The sequence below is a fragment of the Ammodytes marinus genome (assembly GCF_949987685.1).
Source record: "Ammodytes marinus genome assembly, chromosome: 5".
Taxonomy (NCBI): Eukaryota; Metazoa; Chordata; class Actinopteri; order Uranoscopiformes; family Ammodytidae; genus Ammodytes; species Ammodytes marinus.
In genome coordinates, this window is record NC_137234.1 from 18381726 (window position 1) to 18401146 (window position 19421).

The window sequence follows — 19421 nt, forward strand, 5'->3', positions numbered from 1 at the left end:
ACTTCCCAATTGCACTGTTTACCAGTGATTGTTAACATTTAACTCACACACACAAACACTCACACATAGGCTACATGCAGAAAAGGCCCCAAAGTTTATAGGTTACAGTGTTGTTATTTCTTATAGAGTGTTGAGATGAGTTTTGTTCAGTGTGGATGACAGTATAGCTGTCAGTTAGTGGCCGTGACGTCAGTCGGCCGGAGGGTCTGTCTAGTAAGTTCCTTTTCTCTTCTCTCTCGGTCAGGTGTGTGAGCGCGCATGTTGCCGCAGTAGTCGACACAGTTGAAACGTGTTTATGTGAATCACCCGTGTGTGAGTAAGTACATGCAGTCCCGATCGCTGTTATAAGTTACAGTTTATGGATGTTATTGATGGCCGCGATTCGCAGGTGGCAACAGCTGTTCTAACGTCTCCTCACGAGCGGAATGTAAGCCTGTGTCTCTTTTCCTGCGATCTATGCTGCTGTGCCTGTGAAAGAAGGAAAATAAAGAGCGGAAAAACCATACTCCTCTTCTCATGCTTATAGTCTGACGTTTTTGGCCTTAAGTGGTGTTCTGGCCGACACCTCTGAAGTGAAACCAGTGATAAGCAGATCAGCGCGGTACCGGTAGGCGACATCCACCAGTTTCCTCCGCTACACTAGGCTACATGATGAAAGATACAGAGCAGTAGCCTACTTAAAAATATAGCCTACTATTTAATCTTTGGGTTTTGGGGAAAGTAGCAAGTCTTGTCAAGTCAAAAGGCTCAAGTCACGAGTCATTGATGTTAAAGTCCAAGTCAAGTTGCAAGTCTCTTTACATTTTGTCAAGTCGAGTCTCAAGTCATCAAATTCATGACTCGAGTCTGACTCGAGTCCAAGTCATGTGACTCGAGTCCACACCTCTGGTAACTTCTGTGTAGGTTCCATTGTGTAAGCTTGTTATGCTACTTCCACTAGGTCTAGTCCACTGCCAGGTAGCCTACTACAATATGGCACGAACGCTTTCTCTGCCCTCCGTGAACGCGCTCAGGCTCGCACACAGAGGGGAGAGAACGCGCAGGATTGTGATTGGTTCTTTAGATACGGGTCCATCGTCTCCGATTGGTCAGCATTTTAACAGGTTTATAGAAGGTACAGAATTTGGGGGTTTTTCGTTTCTTTTTCATTGCCCATAAGTCATTTATTGCTGTTGGGGTGTAAAAAGCACTTTTCACAACATATTAAAAAGTGCATATTGCAGATAATCTCCTATGATGCCTTTAATGGAGGTTTTTTGTCTTAGTTTGGAAATCAGAGAATGCCTTCCAAAGTCTGCTTTTGATGTGGGGATTGGGTTAAGTGTAAAGTCATATCCCATTGTCCTTAATTCTTCATCAGGACTCATATTATGTAGTCAATCCATTGGCTTCCAGGAAAACCAGATTTAACCTCACAATCAGTTAAAGGCCAAATGCAAGTTGCTTTCCTTTATAGTTGGCAAGATTTTAAGTGCTTCAGCCAAGAGTTAATGTCACCACTGTGTAAGGATCTCAAGAACTTGAGGTTAGTCGTGTCCAATTACCTGATGTTCAGAATCTGAAGGTGATTGTGTGTGCTGCTGCAGTAGATAATCTAAGCTGTAATTCCGAAGTGCGTTTGATGAACATTTCAGCTAAATGTCTTTGAAGATTCTGTGTTGGCTTTAAACAACACAGATCTAGTCAAAGTTGAGAAACAATTCAAATTGGCAAAGATGAACATGGGACGTTGTACCTCATTTGTGTTTCTGAAGATTATTGTAATTTACAACCCAGCTGATAATGATGTGTGGCAAATTGTCTTGAATCATCAACTGATGGTGGACTTGACATTTCATCTTGACAGAATGTCCACTTAAAGGTAGATAGAAGATGAGGATGTATTTTCAGAAGAAACTAGTACCTGATATCCTCTGAGGCCAAAGCAGAATTACACTACTTAAATGACCCATTACCCAGACCCATTGCACAGTCCATGCGGGCAATTCATTCTTCTGTGGAAATTCAGGTTTGAGAGCAGGCACACATGTTTTAAACAATTTCTAACAACGCTGAACATCTTCTAGACATGTGCTCTCCTCTTGCCAAAAGGCATCAGCTTCGTTCAGTTGACTTAAGAGCTGGCAGTAAGTTTCCACCACATGTTGTTGTGTAAACTGTTTTTTTCCCCAGCAGACTGTAAATGAAAAGTTGTGTGGGTGTGGGAAGTACAGTATTACTGCACCTGCCGTGAATCATACTTGTGTTTTGCTGAAAACAGATCTCAATGTTAGCAGCATTACATAAGACAAACCATTTATATGACTTTAGTATTACAACTGTCTCAGCTGAAGAACAAAACCAGCTACAAATGCCATTGTTCTCTTCCTACACTGCCACCTTGGACACTGTGAGTAGTACACAAAGCCTTTCTTCACCTGCAGAAATAACTTAGCCTGGGACATTTCAGGTGCCCTTGAACCACATACAAAGGGAATTAAGCAGTTCAGTGTAAATACAAGGTGCTCATCCAATCTGTGCAGGTGTGCAAGTCATCCTTGATTTCGGCAAGAGCAAACACACGAACGTGACACGCGTCAAAAACAAAATCCTTTCCACTGAAAAAGAAGACTCATTTCTGAGAGGATTGCAGGGGACTTTTGGTCCTTGCAAATCTTGATATTTCTCCGATTCACAAATTTCCATCAAACAGTAGTTGTGGTCTAGCCTGGCTCTGCCCGCCTACCTACTTCCGCCCAAATTTCATTTTTGAAGTACGATGGTCTGGTTGGACCAGGCCAGTTGTGGTCCCTTCTTGCTTCACCTTATATGGGCAGGTCATTTTCTTAAAGAATGTAACAATGGTAGTGCACTATTATACTCTAATACAGTGACCATAAAATGAGAAATATAATGCAATCTACTTTTGTGTGCAACACATTTTTTATTATAATGATCATTTCTAACTTTTGAGTTCATTCAAACCATTTTTGAGGCTTTGGTGTGTGTGGTCTGCTAGTTTATTTTAAAGGTGTTTCTAAAATCTGTGCTCCACAACTGATGAATGTGTTGGTCACAAATTAAAGACACTCTGGAATGTAATACTGTACGTTAAAAGGGCTAGAGTGAGTATTACAAAAAGTTCCATTGTGTCTGGGCTTCTTTCACCCTTTGTCACAAACTTTTATGGGAATAACCAACATGGCTCCACCGAGTATGGATGGATAAAGGTTTGGGAATAAGCACAAGTGTTGATGTGCTTGTTTTGATTTCAGATATTTTCTTTCATTATTATTATTATTATTATCATTATGTGTGTTTCCAGATGTAGCACTGTGTCTTAATTAACAGTATAACACAATGATATCCTCAGTAAAAGCTATACAAACACACAAAATAATGTTTTACCATTTACATAAGTAAATTCTGAAGGTCTCTAAACAAAAGTATCTGTGGTGTTACTATCAAATATGACCCAGAAAATAGTGGCTGTAGCATGCATCTATTAAGTTGTTGGTAGCTCTGGGGATCAAATGGTGGCTCAAACAAGATTCATCTCTGCCTCTGGACATCTCCCTTCATCTATTTTGGGGAAAAAACACCATATGCATCTTTTCTTTTGACCTTTTTCCTACATATATCTATATACTGTATCTCTAACACCACAGATGTCACTATGGTTAAAACATTTTTTTCTAAAAAATAATTTATTCTACAATGAAAGTGTGTTATGATAGTTATGAGGTCAAAATCGATATTGGACTAGAATCATTGTTTTTGAAATATTTTGGGCTATGTTAAAACACGGGTCAAATAGTAATAGAACATATTTGCAGTAAGTTACTGTTGGCTAAACCTTTTACACTGCAGGGATCTGGCTGGCTGAAAAAGGGATTACTGTAAGTGTCTTCGAAATGTATTATTAAACATCCAAAGAAGCACAACGCCTCTAGGTAATATGCTGGTGGGAAAGAGATTCAGCCAGATGAACTGTTAAATATTTGGGACCTTGCATAACATGTCACTATTTATAGACCTCCTGAATTCACTTCAAACTTTTCCGTATAAATGAATGTCGGTTACATTCAAGCCATTGCCAAATGATTTGACACAAAGTTGATTCAGCTCCACAAAACTCTCTTTGTATTTCTCAGTATGGCAGTGTTAACAAACTGGTCTCAGCCCCTGACACTAGAGCAGAGGCTTCAAGAATCCTTCAAAGGGCCCAAGAAATGTTTCAGTTGTTGATTGATACTCCCAAGAAAAAACCTGGACGAATAGCAGAAGGAATAAAATCCATGTGCAACCACCGAAGGCTTACTTCATTTAGACTCACAGACGGTGTTGTTGTAATTACTCAGAATTCCTCATGGGGCGGCAGAAGTAAAGTAATATAGCTTTAACACTTTTCTCACTTAAAGGTGAAGTAAGCAGTTTATTTATGTTAATATAAGTGTTAAATCGCTCTTTATTCATACAGTGATCACTTACATAATGTGCGCGTTTCATAAAGCCGATCTCTCAGTCAGCTGCTTTGCATGTAATCGGCGAATAAACTTATTGGAGTATCCCGAAATCTTTATCCAATCAGAAGAGAGAACGCTACGAACCGACACGCGTCTCACTCATATATAGTATATACACTCCATGGTCTCACTGCCGGTGCACGCCAGAGCAACAGATAGGTGAATGTGTATGCGCCTACAATGGCGAAGCAGGTAAAAATCCTTCTTAATGTCAGTTTTGATGGTTTTTATCATGTTTTATCACACTTATGGATCTGAGATGATGCTAGATAACTTGCTGCTTGAAGACCGCAGTGCATTAATGTGGTGACGTAGGGACGAGCGAGGGAACTGCTAACTGCAGTAACTGACAGGAAGTTAGCTAAAAGAACCATTCCTTTTACAGCACCTTTAATGCCCTGTTAATGGGTCCCTTTTTGTAGAACCTGTTGTCTTTAGAAGAAGACCTTTGGAGAAAGTGTTGCTAAACATGTCATTTAGTTCGAGCTATTTCTTACTGTGACTTTTACAAAAGCTCAGACTGATTGTGGAGCAACACCCCCCACCCTCGAAAGAAATGCTGATTCATGTCTTCTCAGACTCATTTTTATGATGTTAACGTCAGTCAAGCGTCTGAGAGGGAAAACAACTAATCATCCTGAATGGCAGCACATGCAGGATCACTGAATCCAAATTCCCGTCATTCCTGTGACTCACCCGGGCAGGTCCTGCTGAGTGGAATTCCTGGTTTCTGTGCTGCATCTGGACAAGTAATGTGACGCTGTGCACAGCCCATTAACATGGCTTAGCCAATGCTACGAAGGGAAGGGGTCAGCACAACTTAACCTTTCTGGGTTGTATTGTATATTGTTCTACGTCACTAACGGTTAAAGTAATTACATCTGGTCCCCCTAACGCAAGGAGACTGTGCATGCAGCATTGCTGTGTGTGCAAGTGTGTAGAGTTGGATCAAAGAGGGGTGCACACTACTTATGAGGCTGTGACTCATATGCTCCCATAAGTCATGTGACACAACGTCCTCATGAATTATTAATGCAGCCTGAGAGTGTCCTTCTGTCACACTCCAGGAGGGGACTTCTTGTCCTGCAGGGATGAAGACTGAATGAATGGTCCCCCATGATCCTGTTTGGACAAGGGACATCCAAACATAAAACTCTGCACCAACAACGCGTTCTGTTGCAGTTTTGGTTTCTAATGTAGCCACAGCTGTTTGGAAGTCACTGGTGCATGCTGAGAACTGTGGGCTAATAAACTAACACATCTTTTTTCTGGCAGAGAGGAAATAAGTCTGGTCCTTCTAATGATAAGCACTGGGATGAACTAACTGAGAAAATAAATATTTTAATAAACCATTAAAAAAGCATGACAGACCCCATTCTTTGTTGTTGTTAGTTAACAGATTAACAGATATTGTTTAATGAATGTGTATTCCAGCATTGTGGTCAAAACGGAGCATTATCTTAAAACGTTTCCTGTATACTCAGACGTCACATACTGGCAGGCAAAATCCTAATTTTAAAATTAGCTTTTGCGACAGGCAGCTTTTATTCATTCCAGATGTGAGGATTTTTTTTTTAGTCTGTGCTTTTGCTGGCAAGAGAGGCCCCCAAACCACCAGGAAGCAACTCTGAATAAACTTTCAGCGATATCAGGAAACTATCCTTCCAATTGCGCATGTCATACCCAAACATTCCTTCATGTTTTTTTTAATGAATAATGCACTATTCCTGTTGAACATACAAGTGGGACACCGTCACCCATTTACTTTCCTTCCCAGAAATATGTCATGAAGTGTTTCTTTTTCCCCACACTTTTCAAATCCAATACTTTTTCTGGTTATTCTGCATTCTATAAGTGTGGCAATAGTTCCATTGTTTTTTTAGACCACCGCACGTGTGTGTGCGCCCAAAGCATGTTGAAGATAAGCATTGAGACATTTAACAGTTTGCAAGATTTACTGTAAGTGACCATGAGAGAAAAGTGAAATTACCACTAAGGTCCTGTATTATTCCCTCGTGACGCAGGCCTCCCTCACAGATTATTGCACTTCCTGACCTTTGCCCAAAAAAGCCAAGACTAAATAAGTACTCCAGTTCTGGAGAAATGATAACTGAAACTGGATAGATTGCAGTGACCGGTGAGAATCCTGGTGGTGTGCATTCAGTTCATGTATGTGTGACTACTACTAAAATGTATAACAACGTATTTATAACAATCCCTTTGTGGAGATCTGTCACCTAAGCAATACTGTATACCTTTATACTGCTGTAGTATTTTTGCTTTGTTGTAGTCTGCAGAAAACTAAACTGCTGTCAGGACTACGTGCAGCAAATCACACTCCAAATGTGTCAAACAAACCTGGAAAAGATCATGCAGGGTGATTTCCTCTGGATAACTATGCCAATGCTGAACTTTTACATCAACTTTTAAAACTTACATCTTATCGTGTGTGTGACTACGTGTGAGTACATCTATGTTTGCCCGGTGACTCAAGTTCTGTATCTGTGGTTTGTAGTCACCAGAAATGTATTGATTATGTCAACTTGCATCTATTTTCTTTCCTCTGATATTTGATACCCAGTGATACAATGAAGTTGAACTCTGTGTATTCAAGAAACAACTCCAATGAAACTGCATGATGCAAAATAAAAAAAGAATGCATGAATACATGCGCAATGGTAAAGATGTAAATAAAGCGTTATAAATAATGATTCCTGTAATTAAATGGAAATACAATGAAAAATCCCAAAGAAAATACTGACGGACTTGAGCTTGGTCATTAGCACTGTTTAGAAAGAGGAATGTAGATAAGAGAAGGTAAGTGCCAAGACATAACACATATGGCATAGTGACAACATAAACTGCAAAAGTTTTCTTGGCAGTCCCAAAATTAAGAACTTTTTTTTTGTTTCGCATCATTATCAGTAAACTGTGTGAGTTCAAACGTGGAGGTATTGTGCAGTTGTGGAAGCAATATGTAAAAAAGCTGTAATTTATCACATTGAAAAAAAATTCCTTTGAGCAAACACTTAACCCACGCTCAAAATAAATGTATATACTGTATATATATATAAAAAAATAGCTTGTGTACCCTGGGAATATTTCAAATGGTAGTTACCAAAAATGGACAAATGGACTTTTTAACTTGCCTCCCGTCCCTTGCAGGACCTCCAGTGGTGTCAGGGGGAATGAGATTGAGTGTTAAGTGTGTGTGTGTGTGTGTGTGTGTGTGTGTGTGTGTGTGTGTGTGTGTGTGTTGGGGGGTTGGATGAAGGGGGAATGGGGGGGTCGAAGAGAGGTGAGTAAGAGATGAGTCAACCAGCTCCACTATAAGATATCCTGATGGAGCCCAACAGTGGCATACACTACGGACATCAGCGAAGGTAAGGTCAACTCTCTTCAACAACTCTTCTATTCAGGCTCTTCCATGTTTGTTTCACTATCTGTGTCCAATACTCCTGTTTGTTGGTCATTTGTTTGTTCAACAGTGAGCAACTTTTGGTAAAATATGCATATTTCTAAATAGGTGTGGTGTTGTTTTGGGAGGTTATTTGTGTATGCTATGGACTCTGTGTGTCTCTTGTCACTTTGGTTATTTACGAGTGTATAGCGTAGACTTTTCTTCAAAGAGCAGAGGCTTGCAAAACCGGATGGGGGTGTTGTTGGGACTAAAGTGTGCCAGTGTGATCTTTGTACCTGTTACACATCCAGGAATTCACAGGTTCCTCTATCACAAATATTTGCAGACATAATCAGACATATTGATTAAAAAAGACTGGAAGGAAGCATGGTATCTGTACAAAATAATGCCATGCTGCTATGAACTCATGCCTTCAGTCTTAGTGAGATGACACAATGGTAAAACACAGATTAAGGGATGCATAACTGCAAACATGAAAATGAAGGAATAAAATGCATAGTTTTGATTCCAATGTCATTCTTCTTCTAGGCATTCCAGTGCTATTCTGAATTCCTTGCAACACAGGATAATACTACAAATATGGACTGTACTCTGGCCCTCCTGTTTTCTCTGCTCCAACTTTTAAGTGTGGGCACAGCTGCTCCCCTGCCAGGGAAAGTAGTGAAGATGAAATCCAGAGTGAAATGGATGGCTGAACAGCTTATCGTCCGGCTGAACAAAGACTTCCAGGTAATAATGACGTTCATGGTGACACACAATCTGAAGCATTACCTAAAGTTGGCTTCTCTTTGACCGAATCACATTCTCTCTCTGTCGCTCTAGGTCCCTGCTGGCCTGACACTCAGTCCATCTGATGATTTGGACGGACCTCCCTCCATAGTGACGGCCCTGGACGGCTATAACAGCATGATCTCTGACACACTTGATGGGGTCTCCCAGGTCAAGACTGACATCTCTTCGCTGACTGGTTACCTCAGTCAGTGGAGGCAGGGCCACTGCAGTGAGAAAGGGCCAAAGCCCTCAGTTCCGGGGCCGCTACTCGAGCTACAGAACCGAAAAGTGTTTGTTCACACCGTGAGCATCGAGGCTCTCATGAGAGTGAAGGAGATCCTCAATCTGCTGCTGAAAAACCTGGATCATCTTGACACTTGCTAAAAGACTGCCATAAGGACCGATATTTGTATGCTTTTATCCTGATTTTCGGACACATATATTCGTCAGGTTTGCATCAGTGATGTTTGACCTAGCGTTCTAACCTTCCCATGTTGAACATGTGTTTTGAAGGAAAACTATTTTTTTGAACATGCACTTATTTATATTCATATGTATTTATTTACATATTATATTGTATTTAGATAATGGGTATTTTGTAAAAAAAAAAAAACAAGAGCCATAAGAATGAATGTATGCAAAATGATCTATGCTTTGCACACACATATAGGTTTGTATTGTGACACCACTATTGAGTGACAAATATGGATCTATATTAATTCCATCATAAAGCTGAATCAGCTGTGTAAAGTGGACTGCAGCCAGAGAAAACTTCACAATGAGGAGTAGTCATTACGGGAATTCCCTGAAAACCAGGTTGAATACCAGTCGTGTTTGTGTGAGAAGTTCAAGGACAGGAAGGGTAAAGGGCAACATCTATTTAAGTGCAATATCATCAGCTCTTCCAATCTGTCTATTTATATCCGTGGATGATATTTTGTAAAGTTGACTGTATTTTTATTATTTTACTATTGGATTAAAACTATGAATAAATATTTAACTACATTTGTTTATAATGTGCAAGTTTGTCAGTGGTGTGTAAATGATTAATGAGGATGATCAGAATGAAGCGAAAGTAAAGTGAAAAAACACACAGTCCAGGTTAAAATATTTCATTCGATACAACATCATGGATTGGCGTCCAGGGTTTATGAGTGCCGAGTGTTCCTCCAGAGCATGGTTACAACTAGCACTTCAAAAGTGAATGTAAGGGAAACTACCATAGAAAACATACAAATGTGAATCCCACAAATATGGATTTAATAGCAAACTGTTTGGATACACAATAAACACAAATTCAGGGGGGGGGGGTTTAGTATATTTTCATAAAAAGCCATTTACACAAAACACAATTATTCTTACATTATTCAAACAACGTGAACAAACAATTGATGGATTTTTAGAAAAGCAGGAAAGGGATGTATGAAATTAAATGAAAGTAGGATCTCATGTATGGGCATCATATATTTGTCACCATATACTGTACATTTTGACACAGAATCTAATACGTGAAACCCTTTGGACTTATTCAGGGGCACTTTACACGACAATACGAAACGGTGCAAAGATCTACTCCCAGGGAGGATTTTTTGGAAAACACAACGGTTTTGGTTTCTTGTAAACACCAAAACCATTTTCCCTGGTAACGCTGACGTCACGGCTCCACTTCACGTATGTGTAGTCTATAACATTTGCTGTCAAAATACCCACACGCCAGTTATAAAGTTAGAAGACAACATAACATGAAAGGTGTCTCCGCGGCACCATCACTATGATCAGCAGAGAGTGTCGTGCAGGGCTCAAATATAACACTTGCCAATTTAGTCTAAGCGATTAGTAAGTTATTGAGACCACCCAACACTTTTTCTGGGGAAAGATTTGTGCTCTGCCGGTTTTTCTAGCAAAATAAACGTGTGTAGCTTCTATATGCCAGGGACACGGCTCTCTTTATATTAAAAAAAACACTATCCATAGTTCAGCGCGTAGCGGTTAAGTTACTGTTCAACAAAAGGAGCATTTAGGCTACGGCTTCACAGTAAAAGCATTTCACTGGCTAAACATTAACAGCATTTCACTGGACAAACGTGAGTCGACTTTTATTTTGAAGTACGCCTAACAGGAAAGTAGCCGCTAAGAAAGCCCCTTCACTATAAGCATGTCTTCTGTTTTCACGAGTTCAATACGGTGAAATAAGAGGACAGAAAGCTTGTAATTTACAATACTTGTAACCCCAAGCTTACGCCAACCGCTTTATGAACGTTAATGGCATTACTTTTCGGTTACAGTAAGGTTGTATGCATCAAATTGTACCGGAAGAGCTATCTACTAGGCTGTGTCACCGCTGACTATTGTCTTGGCATGGCTGCTACATTGCTACTACAGCGATTTCTGCCCGTTTCCTCTGAAAACATGTGTACGACTGAAGATGTCAGATAAATTGTGTCTGAACGGGGGGGTTTTTTTTAAACCAAAAACGGGAAAACTGTCACGTTTTCACCGTGTAAAGTGCCCCTCAGTCTAAAACCTCAGGATGTTAACTATAGGAGGACCTCTGTTGTGGTAGCCTTGAATACTTAAGATTTCCAACACGTGTTTTCTCACTCTCTCTCTCTCTCTCTCTCTCTCTCAGACTCACATATACACATACACTAAAACAGCATTAACTATCAAACCACTTGCTCCTTTTGATGCCGGTGTTCCCGTCAGCGTTACCCAGCAGTTTCTTCTTGTACTGCGCCACCAGGCTGTCAAAGCGGTCCCCATCCCTTCTCTTAAACTGCTTCTTTGCTGGGCCAGACAGCTGTCTTCCAGCTGTGTTAAACGTCTGGAAAACAACAAAATGGAGACAATCATGAAGTGTAATAAGACAACTCTGACCCAAGTGACACGCTGTCGTTTCAGAGGCTGAGTGTCCAAAGTAAGATGTGTGATTGGATGGCTAAAGCTTTAGAGTATGACCCCCGTACACCTCTGTGATGACAGTGTACTGTGCAGTTACATTAAATGATCCAAAATGTACAGTTTAGGTGTTTATTTTATTTGTCTGCTCGCATATGTATTTTTTTCTTCTAAGTTCGCCTTAAGTGGTAATGGTAATTTCCATTGTATCAGCAACCAATCATCAAAGTGTGAGGAGGGATTTAATACTACTAATATCATTTCTGACGATGTGATCTGCTTAAATGCATCACGTGACATGCTAAAGCTTACTGTGGGTATTTCAAAATTTGCTAAATAAAATGGGAAAAACACGGGTAATAGGCAAAAACACAAAAAACAAAAAGGATGTATGTACTGCAGTTTAGATGTGTTCAGCTGTGTAATAGGGCATTGACTGGTGTCATTGAATAAGTTATTGTTGCTATAAACAGTGATTACCAATCAGTAAATATAAGAATTCAAGTTATTTATCTTTCACAATAGTGGTGCAATGGACCATACAGATCAACCCTCACGGTTCGGGATGCACGTCACCCGCGGGTTGGGTGAATTTGCGAAAAAAAAAAAAAAACCCCGGTGTGTGTTCACGTGATCGGTGATTGTGGTGTAGTTAGTGGCGATTGGAGCGCAGAATCTAGAACTACTGTAGGCTACTGACGAAAATCACACAGCAAATTGTGTTTAGTAACAATATTTATTCATTTAGGCTTCATATTCATATTTGGCTGCTCCACCTTAAGTCAGCCCAGCAAGGTTAGAATAGTTTAGCTTGAGTTTGTTTTCATCTCAGTTTCAAACAGCTGTTTGCATCAGCTGATCGGCTCAGACAGCGGGAGTCAGTCCAAAGCCAGTGATGATCACTCAAAACAAAATGATAAAATAAAGCTATCTCTTCCTCCCTCTATCTGTCTGCATATCTTTCCCTCTCCACTGCACATTCAGTCACTACTATCCATGCTTAAATGAAGCAGGATTATAACCTAATTTAGCACTTTATTTTGTTTTTGAATATTTTAAGATTCTATTTCAAATAGCCTTTGTGGACACTATTTTGTAATTCACTGTGGCAGTTTAAGGCAGATCACTTTAGAAAAGTGAAAACACAATGCCAAAGCATTAAAAGCACTTCTTTTATTTTATGGTGCTTTGTTTTTTTCATTTTCAACTTCCGTTGTGTTAGTCTGTCAGCCAATCTTTGCCGTTAGATGTTTTGTGAATATGACAAAGATAAAAAAAAAGTTTTTAAAAAGCACACACACAACAGAGTACGGTAGTATTTACCTGGTTTCTGGGATGTGTGGGTTTTTCCATCTGTTGTCTTTCATGCTCTTTCCTGCTGGATCCAGGCTTGGATTTTTTGGGTGGGGGGGCCTGTTGCTTTCCTTTGTCACGCAATCTGCAATAGACAAAAATGTAGTCAGTGAGTTTTGTTACATTGGATTTCCTAACTTTTTTAGAGGGTTGTTAAAACCCTTTTTTCTTGAGGTTTTTTATTTATCCATTATTATTTATTAAATTATTATTCAACAAGATTCAGCTAAGCTGTTAATGGGTAGTTTTTTTTTTTTACACATGCAAAAAAAGTAGAGTGAATTTTGTTGACAAGATTTTTCTTATTAAAGTTGTACTTCGTAAGATGTTTATCTAGATAACTGTCTGTTACTTTCCTACCCATCAAATTGAGAGTTAAAACAATGGTGATTGAGCATATGACCCACAGATGAAAGCTCTTGTATTTGCTGCTTTTCCCTGTTATACTATCGTAGGCGCTATGCCGTATTAACCGCGCTGCAGCGGTGCGTTCTTTCACTCAGGGCATGGGAGCTTCAGACTCAGTAGTACTGAGTTTAGAACTGTGTGCTCTACAGTACATCTGTTAAGTTTTTTTTATTTAGTTTTTATCTTTTATATACAGTCTATGGTTCGTATAAGACATGGTCATAGGTCCCAATTTTCAAAGTTGATGAAAAGGTTTTTCTGCATGCTGTGTGTGCTGCCGTGTCGGAAGTTCCCGATTTTCTATGTGCAATTGAACGCAGCAGTCATGTCTGGGCGAGTGTTGTGCTGCCGAGTTTCAACAGCTGTAGCGATATGGACTCTCTTTGTCTGCACTTCTCATAACTCCTATGTCACAATGTAAGAACTTCCAATATACTGACTTCATACAGTCAATAATGTTCTGTTTTGAAGGAAACTTAAGCCCAGAAGTGCCTGCAATGACATTTACGGCCACTAGAAATGGTGGATGGCAGCTTTAAGTACTGAGTGATACAGCATTGGCATTTTAAACAGTAGACTAGTCAAAGTTATGAACACTGTACCTGATCTTAGGTCCACGATGAGAAGGGAAATTGAGAACCGCCTTCCGTTTCTTTCCATTCTGCAAATCTACGTGCTCAACCTCGGGTTTGGTCTGGAAACCAGCATAGCGTCCTCTTTGATTCTGGCGTTGAGGAGGACCTGATGAACAAAGGGCTAGTTTACCTGAATGTGACCCAGAGTTACAAGCAGCCAAAAGTCATTTCTACCATAGCTGTATTGTGGTGTAATGTATCTGTGCTGAACAGTATGTTCTATTTTACATCACTTTAGACATTCCCATTTGAGCTTACTAGACCTGTCATGTTCAACTGCTGAAAATGTTTTTCTCTGAACTGAAACAATAAATGAATGCAGAAATAACAGTTCATACCGTTCCCCTGTCCTTGAGAAGAAAGGGTCTGCTCTGATGAAGCCTGTGCTTTATATCCACCTTTCCTAGGTCCTGTTGCATCATTGCCTGCCTGGGATTGAGGCTTCGCTCCTTCTTTAAAATAACGATTTCTGGCAATCTCCTGCAAAAAAATATCCACACATTATTGATTTCAATAAAAAAAAATACCAGGGTTTGTAAAAGTGTGGCTATCAAATACAAACCCACCATGTTTTTTTGATGGCGATCTTCTTTTATTTTGAGTTTCCTTGTGTCCTCCAGGGAGAACTCAACGATAGGTCTCTGTGGGACGACATAAAATGCACAGTTATGCTTCACTGACACACGAATGGACCAGGACAAGAAATATGTAAATGTTTAATGTCTGCCAAACCAAATATACACCACAATAACTCTAAAAAGGTAAATAAGCACACTGATTATAATTTCAGGACTTAAGCACTCCATTGCAAAACCATTACCTTGTTTGGCCCAAAGATGTCAGGGTTGTTGTTAAGGTACCGAAGTGTGCTGAGAGCATGCTCATGTTCCTGGAACTGGACAAAGCCATAACCCAACGACTGTCCCATCACCTGACCCTTCTGAGGCTTCTTGTCATACATCACCCGACACTTTAAGGAGAAGCAGGAGGTGCAAACACACACACACACACACCATGAATAAGAATGACAACAACTCCCCCTACTGGGCACACAGGTACAATGTTTTTAATTCAGCTGAACATTCAAAAATATGAAAGAAAATATATAAATTACTGGGAACTTTTTACAAAGCTGCAAATAAAAGATATCTGCTTTAGAAATGTCTACAATCCTTAAAGAAATGTCTACTGATGCCGTAATGTTTCTCACCTCTGGGATCCAGACTCCCTTGGTTCCCTTTACCCCCTGGAGGCAGAGCCCTCTGAGTTTTCTATCGTCCACCGACTTGGGCAGGTTATGGATACACAGACGAGTCTTTGACACAAAGACATTGATGGCCCGCAGCTTGGTCCGCTTTATTTCTTCAAACTAAAAAGGGATCAGACACCAAATATAAATGTGAAAAAAACACACCAAAAAAGGCTGGATTTTAAGATAAAACTTATGCATTGAAAATAATTCTACAAGTAGACAGACAGGTCTGAAAATGTTCACGAAAAATGAACTCACCCTGGTTCTTTTGAGCATGTCAGCTTCAGGGACACCCTCTGCTGCCTTGGTGCCAGCGCGGATCACTGGGTGAATGAAGAGGAATACATATAGTATGAGAACAGTGTGACAACTAAAGCCATTTCCTAAGTAGCTGTTAACACAGTACTGGGATTTGCTTAAGAGGTTATCTTATCTTGTGTATTGTCTCTCTATACAACTGTATCAAGACAGAGGTCCCACACTGAGATGTCTTGGTGTAAAGATCACCAGCAGAGGGAGAGAACTGACAGGTGTTAAAAGAGTAGCGTGGTGTTGGTTTACTCACATCCCTCTCGGCCGAGGTACAGGTTCCTGGTTCCTGTTTCTACCTTCACCTTGCTGTCTTTGAGCTGGGCAGCGTTTTCTCTGGTCACCGCTGCCACGATCAGAAGCTTTCTGCCGTCCACACGGACCCCACCACTCTGCATCACATGACACCGTGTTACAAGACGACAACAGCATCAACTCGCCATGAAACATAAACAGAACCACATGTGATACCATGCCTTGGGATAATAAGGCGGATACAAGGGATCTTTTATTCATATTACCTCTTCCTCTTCCTCTGCTGCAGCTATGCATTTGTCTGCCGCCTGTTTGTTTTTGAACTGAGCGAATGCAACACCTGGCAAAAGAATTTAAAAAAATTAAATTAATTAGTTAATAAAACTGTTCCCTCAAAACAACAGAGAGGAGAGGGTTTTAACCCCGGCACAGCTGTTGACTGACCCTTTGAATGTCCTGTGTCCGGGTGGACGACCACCTTTATGTAGTTAAGCTCTCCGTACTGTAGGAGAGCCTCCTCCAGACCGTCTTCCTCCGTGTCAAAGGACAGGTTCCTAAAACAGATTTTTTTTTTTAAAAGGCGAAACAATGAGTATGATTGCAAAGGGAATTTGAGGATGAAAATAAAATGAAGGAGAAAATGGGCAGAGTGAAGAATAATGAACGCAGGCGTAAGATCAAGCGGTGAGAATGAAGTCAAACCTGATGAAAACTGTTTTGCCCTCTTTCACATCCGAAGGGAGGAGTTTCCTTGCGGCTTTTCTCTTTTCAGCTGGACATAAAAAAAAGAGAAATAGCAGGCAGTGTCAAAAAAACACATGTTTTTTATTAGAGAAAAAATATTCACATTAAATGCACAACATAAAACATAATCATTTATACCTTGTTCTTCGTCATCCTCATCCTCCTCTTCATCCTGACTCTCATCATTTGAGTCAAGGCTACTCTTATCACCATCATCTTCATCATCATCTTCTTCGTCATCATCCTCTCCCTCTTCTTCTTCTTCCTCCATTGACACATCATTATCCTCCTCTCCCTCTCCCTCCTCCTCCTCACTGTCTTGTTCCTCGCTGTCATCTTCCTCATCCGATTCTTCCACCTGCTTCACAGCTGGCTTCGGAGTGACTCTGAAAAAAGGTGAACACAAAAATCAAACAGTTATTCTGACCAGTTTTTTTCTTGCTGCATATTAAAAGAGGTATGCAAATTCAAGGTTCACACACTTCTTCTTCTCAGGTTTTGCTTGTGTCTTGTCTTCATCATCTTCAAGTTGAACACTGCTGGACGGTTTAGCAGGTGCCGCCACTAGAGTTGTATTTCCTATTAAAGTAAAACAGAACCATGTTAATGGTCCTATCATTTTCAATGCACAGTGGCGCTGAAGGGAGCAATAGTTGTTTATCGTTTCAGATTTGTTTTTTAACATTTTAGGAGTTACCTGCACTTGTGGATGGCTGCGTGGCAATATATTTGTCTTTGGGCACAGCCCAGTCAATTGCTACTTGCCGACCTGAGAATAAATCGATGACATTTAAAAACAAGGCCACACGTTACAAACTATGGTAAGAGTCCATTTTGCAAAGCAGGATGTCAACAACAGCCATGCAAGTGTCTCCCTCACTGACCTTTGATCTCCTTCATGTTCATAGCATTGAGCGCTTTATCTGCTCCAGCCATAGTCTTGAAGTGGACAAAAGCAAATCCCCGCATCTTCCCATCTGTACAAAAATAAACACAAGGAAATAACCATCATCAACTGACTAAAACGGCCACATGACTATTCAAATTGTTTGGTTAGCTCACTTTGACATCCAGAATAAGATTTAAAGCTTTTTTACCAGGTTTGAGGGGAATTTTGGCCTCGAGAACTGTTCCAAACTTGGCGAACTCTAGCTTCAGATCATCTTCTGAGCACTGTTAACACACAACATGTTATGCGTTGCTGGTCGACTAACGAGGTAACCAACGGATAACTTAAATTCAAAGAAAGTGTGCTCGTCAGTCGCTAAATTTTAAAACCATTGTAGCATTCTGTACCTTAAAACTCAGGTTCCTTATGATGAGCCGTGATTTCAGATCGTTCTTCTTGAATCCTTTGGGTTTCTGCTCATATGCCTTTTGCGGAGCAGGCGCAGCTGGCTCAGCTGGCGCATCTGGCTCTTTGGGCTCTTTAGGTCCTATATGAAAGACACAAGCAAGGTTATCAAGCACACATTCGCACAAGAACTTTTTTTTTAGGACATGCTTTTGTACACACCTGTTTTCCTTTTTTCTATGATTTTCCTCTTGGCCACTGATAGAGAAAGCTTCTTTTCGTCGTACTGCTTTATTTCTTTCAAGGCCCGCTGTGCATCTTCCTCCATGGCAAATGTGACATAGCCAAAACCCCGGCATTTGTCTGTGCCTGGTTTATAAATTAGAAATAGGTTATCCATGCAAACAAATTTAAATACAACGTACAAATTTCAATTGGATCACTAAGTAAAGTGTCTTTACATTTACTGGCTAAAATGTCAGTCTGTATGCAGAATGTTTACATATAGAACAATAAAAACAGTTACAATGAAGATTTTTTTTAATACTTTTTACGGACAATTTGACCATAATGATGATGAAGGCAAAATTTGGTATGTCATTGTTTTTTTCAGGTCATTACACAACCAATAAAAAGTAACAATAAGACATAATGTGTCACTTAAATACTGCAATATGAGCACATATCTGAATGTGACAGGCATTAGTAAATTATGTTTTTAAATAGAACGCTTCCTTTATTCTTATTATAAAAATGCAACAATCAAAAAAGAACAATTCATAAAATCCTACTCCCCTTGTATACAAACCTTTTTAATGCGTTTGAAACGCTGATTCAAGACAGTTCAACACAAATGAAGGTCTGCCTTATTTTTAGAATCATTGTTTCGATACCTGTTAGGGCTTAAATATGTGTAGGAACCCTGTTCTTGTTGGATACAGAACCGGAGCGTATGACAATGAGAAACTCACCTTTCTCCCTGACCACAAAGCATTGTTTAACCGGACCAATTTCGGAAAATATCTCCTCCAAGCGAGCATTTGAAGCCGAGACTGGTAGAGAACCGACGAATATAGTCAAGGCAGGCATGGCTCTCTGCTGCCGAGCTAGCGTTAGCTCGCTGAAGTACAGTAAAGGCTAACAAACTGATGTTTGACTTGTTAACAAACCAGCACTGGAAGTTATACTAGTCGGTTTCACACGAACCAATGCGGTGAATATATGATAGACAGTTGTTTAACTATAACACCACTAGCTTCCAGATTAGGTCGCATGTTTACATGGTTTACATGTGTGAGTAGCCATCTTCCAAATATGACGGAAATTGCGTCAAGACAAATTTGTTAAAAATCCGCCCAGTGCTGCCGCCTGCCGGCACGGAGGTTCACGTTTTACAACACGCTGCCATTTTCTCAGTAGATTAGAATACTTTATTACAAATGGAAATGAGTGTTACAGCAGATTTGTCTAAAAAAAACGAATTAGATAAGGTCTCATAAACCAGTATAATGTGTCTTCTGGTAATAGCTTTAACATGGAAATTAATTGGGCACATACACACACACATTAGATTGCC

At 40.1% G+C, this 19421-nt stretch overlaps 2 protein-coding genes across 2 annotated transcripts; one reads left to right on the forward strand and one right to left on the reverse strand.

The window, feature by feature from the left end:
* Positions 1-8474: 8474 nt before the first annotated feature.
* Positions 8475-9477, forward strand: LOC307251054 (leptin-like). Its single transcript, XM_080028362.1, has 2 exons — positions 8475-8655; positions 8749-9477. The coding sequence occupies exons 1-2, from the start codon at positions 8506-8508 to the stop codon at positions 9079-9081; spliced, it is 483 nt and encodes a 160-aa protein (XP_079884488.1). The 5' UTR covers positions 8475-8505; the 3' UTR covers positions 9082-9477.
* A 463-nt stretch (positions 9478-9940) lies between these two features.
* Positions 9941-19143, reverse strand: rbm28 (RNA binding motif protein 28). The gene is made up of 20 exons (XM_080028318.1): positions 18817-19143; positions 18068-18214; positions 17848-17987; positions 17649-17724; positions 17436-17528; positions 17249-17320; positions 17034-17130; positions 16690-16937; positions 16510-16579; positions 16252-16361; positions 16074-16147; positions 15809-15944; positions 15502-15566; positions 15202-15360; positions 14812-14961; positions 14558-14632; positions 14330-14471; positions 13959-14097; positions 12919-13033; positions 9941-11521 (listed from the first exon to the last, which is right to left on the reverse strand). Exons 1-20 carry the CDS (start codon positions 18932-18934, stop codon positions 11357-11359), a joined length of 2391 nt encoding a protein of 796 aa, XP_079884444.1. The 5' UTR covers positions 18935-19143; the 3' UTR covers positions 9941-11356.
* Between the last annotated feature and the right edge of the window lie 278 nt (positions 19144-19421).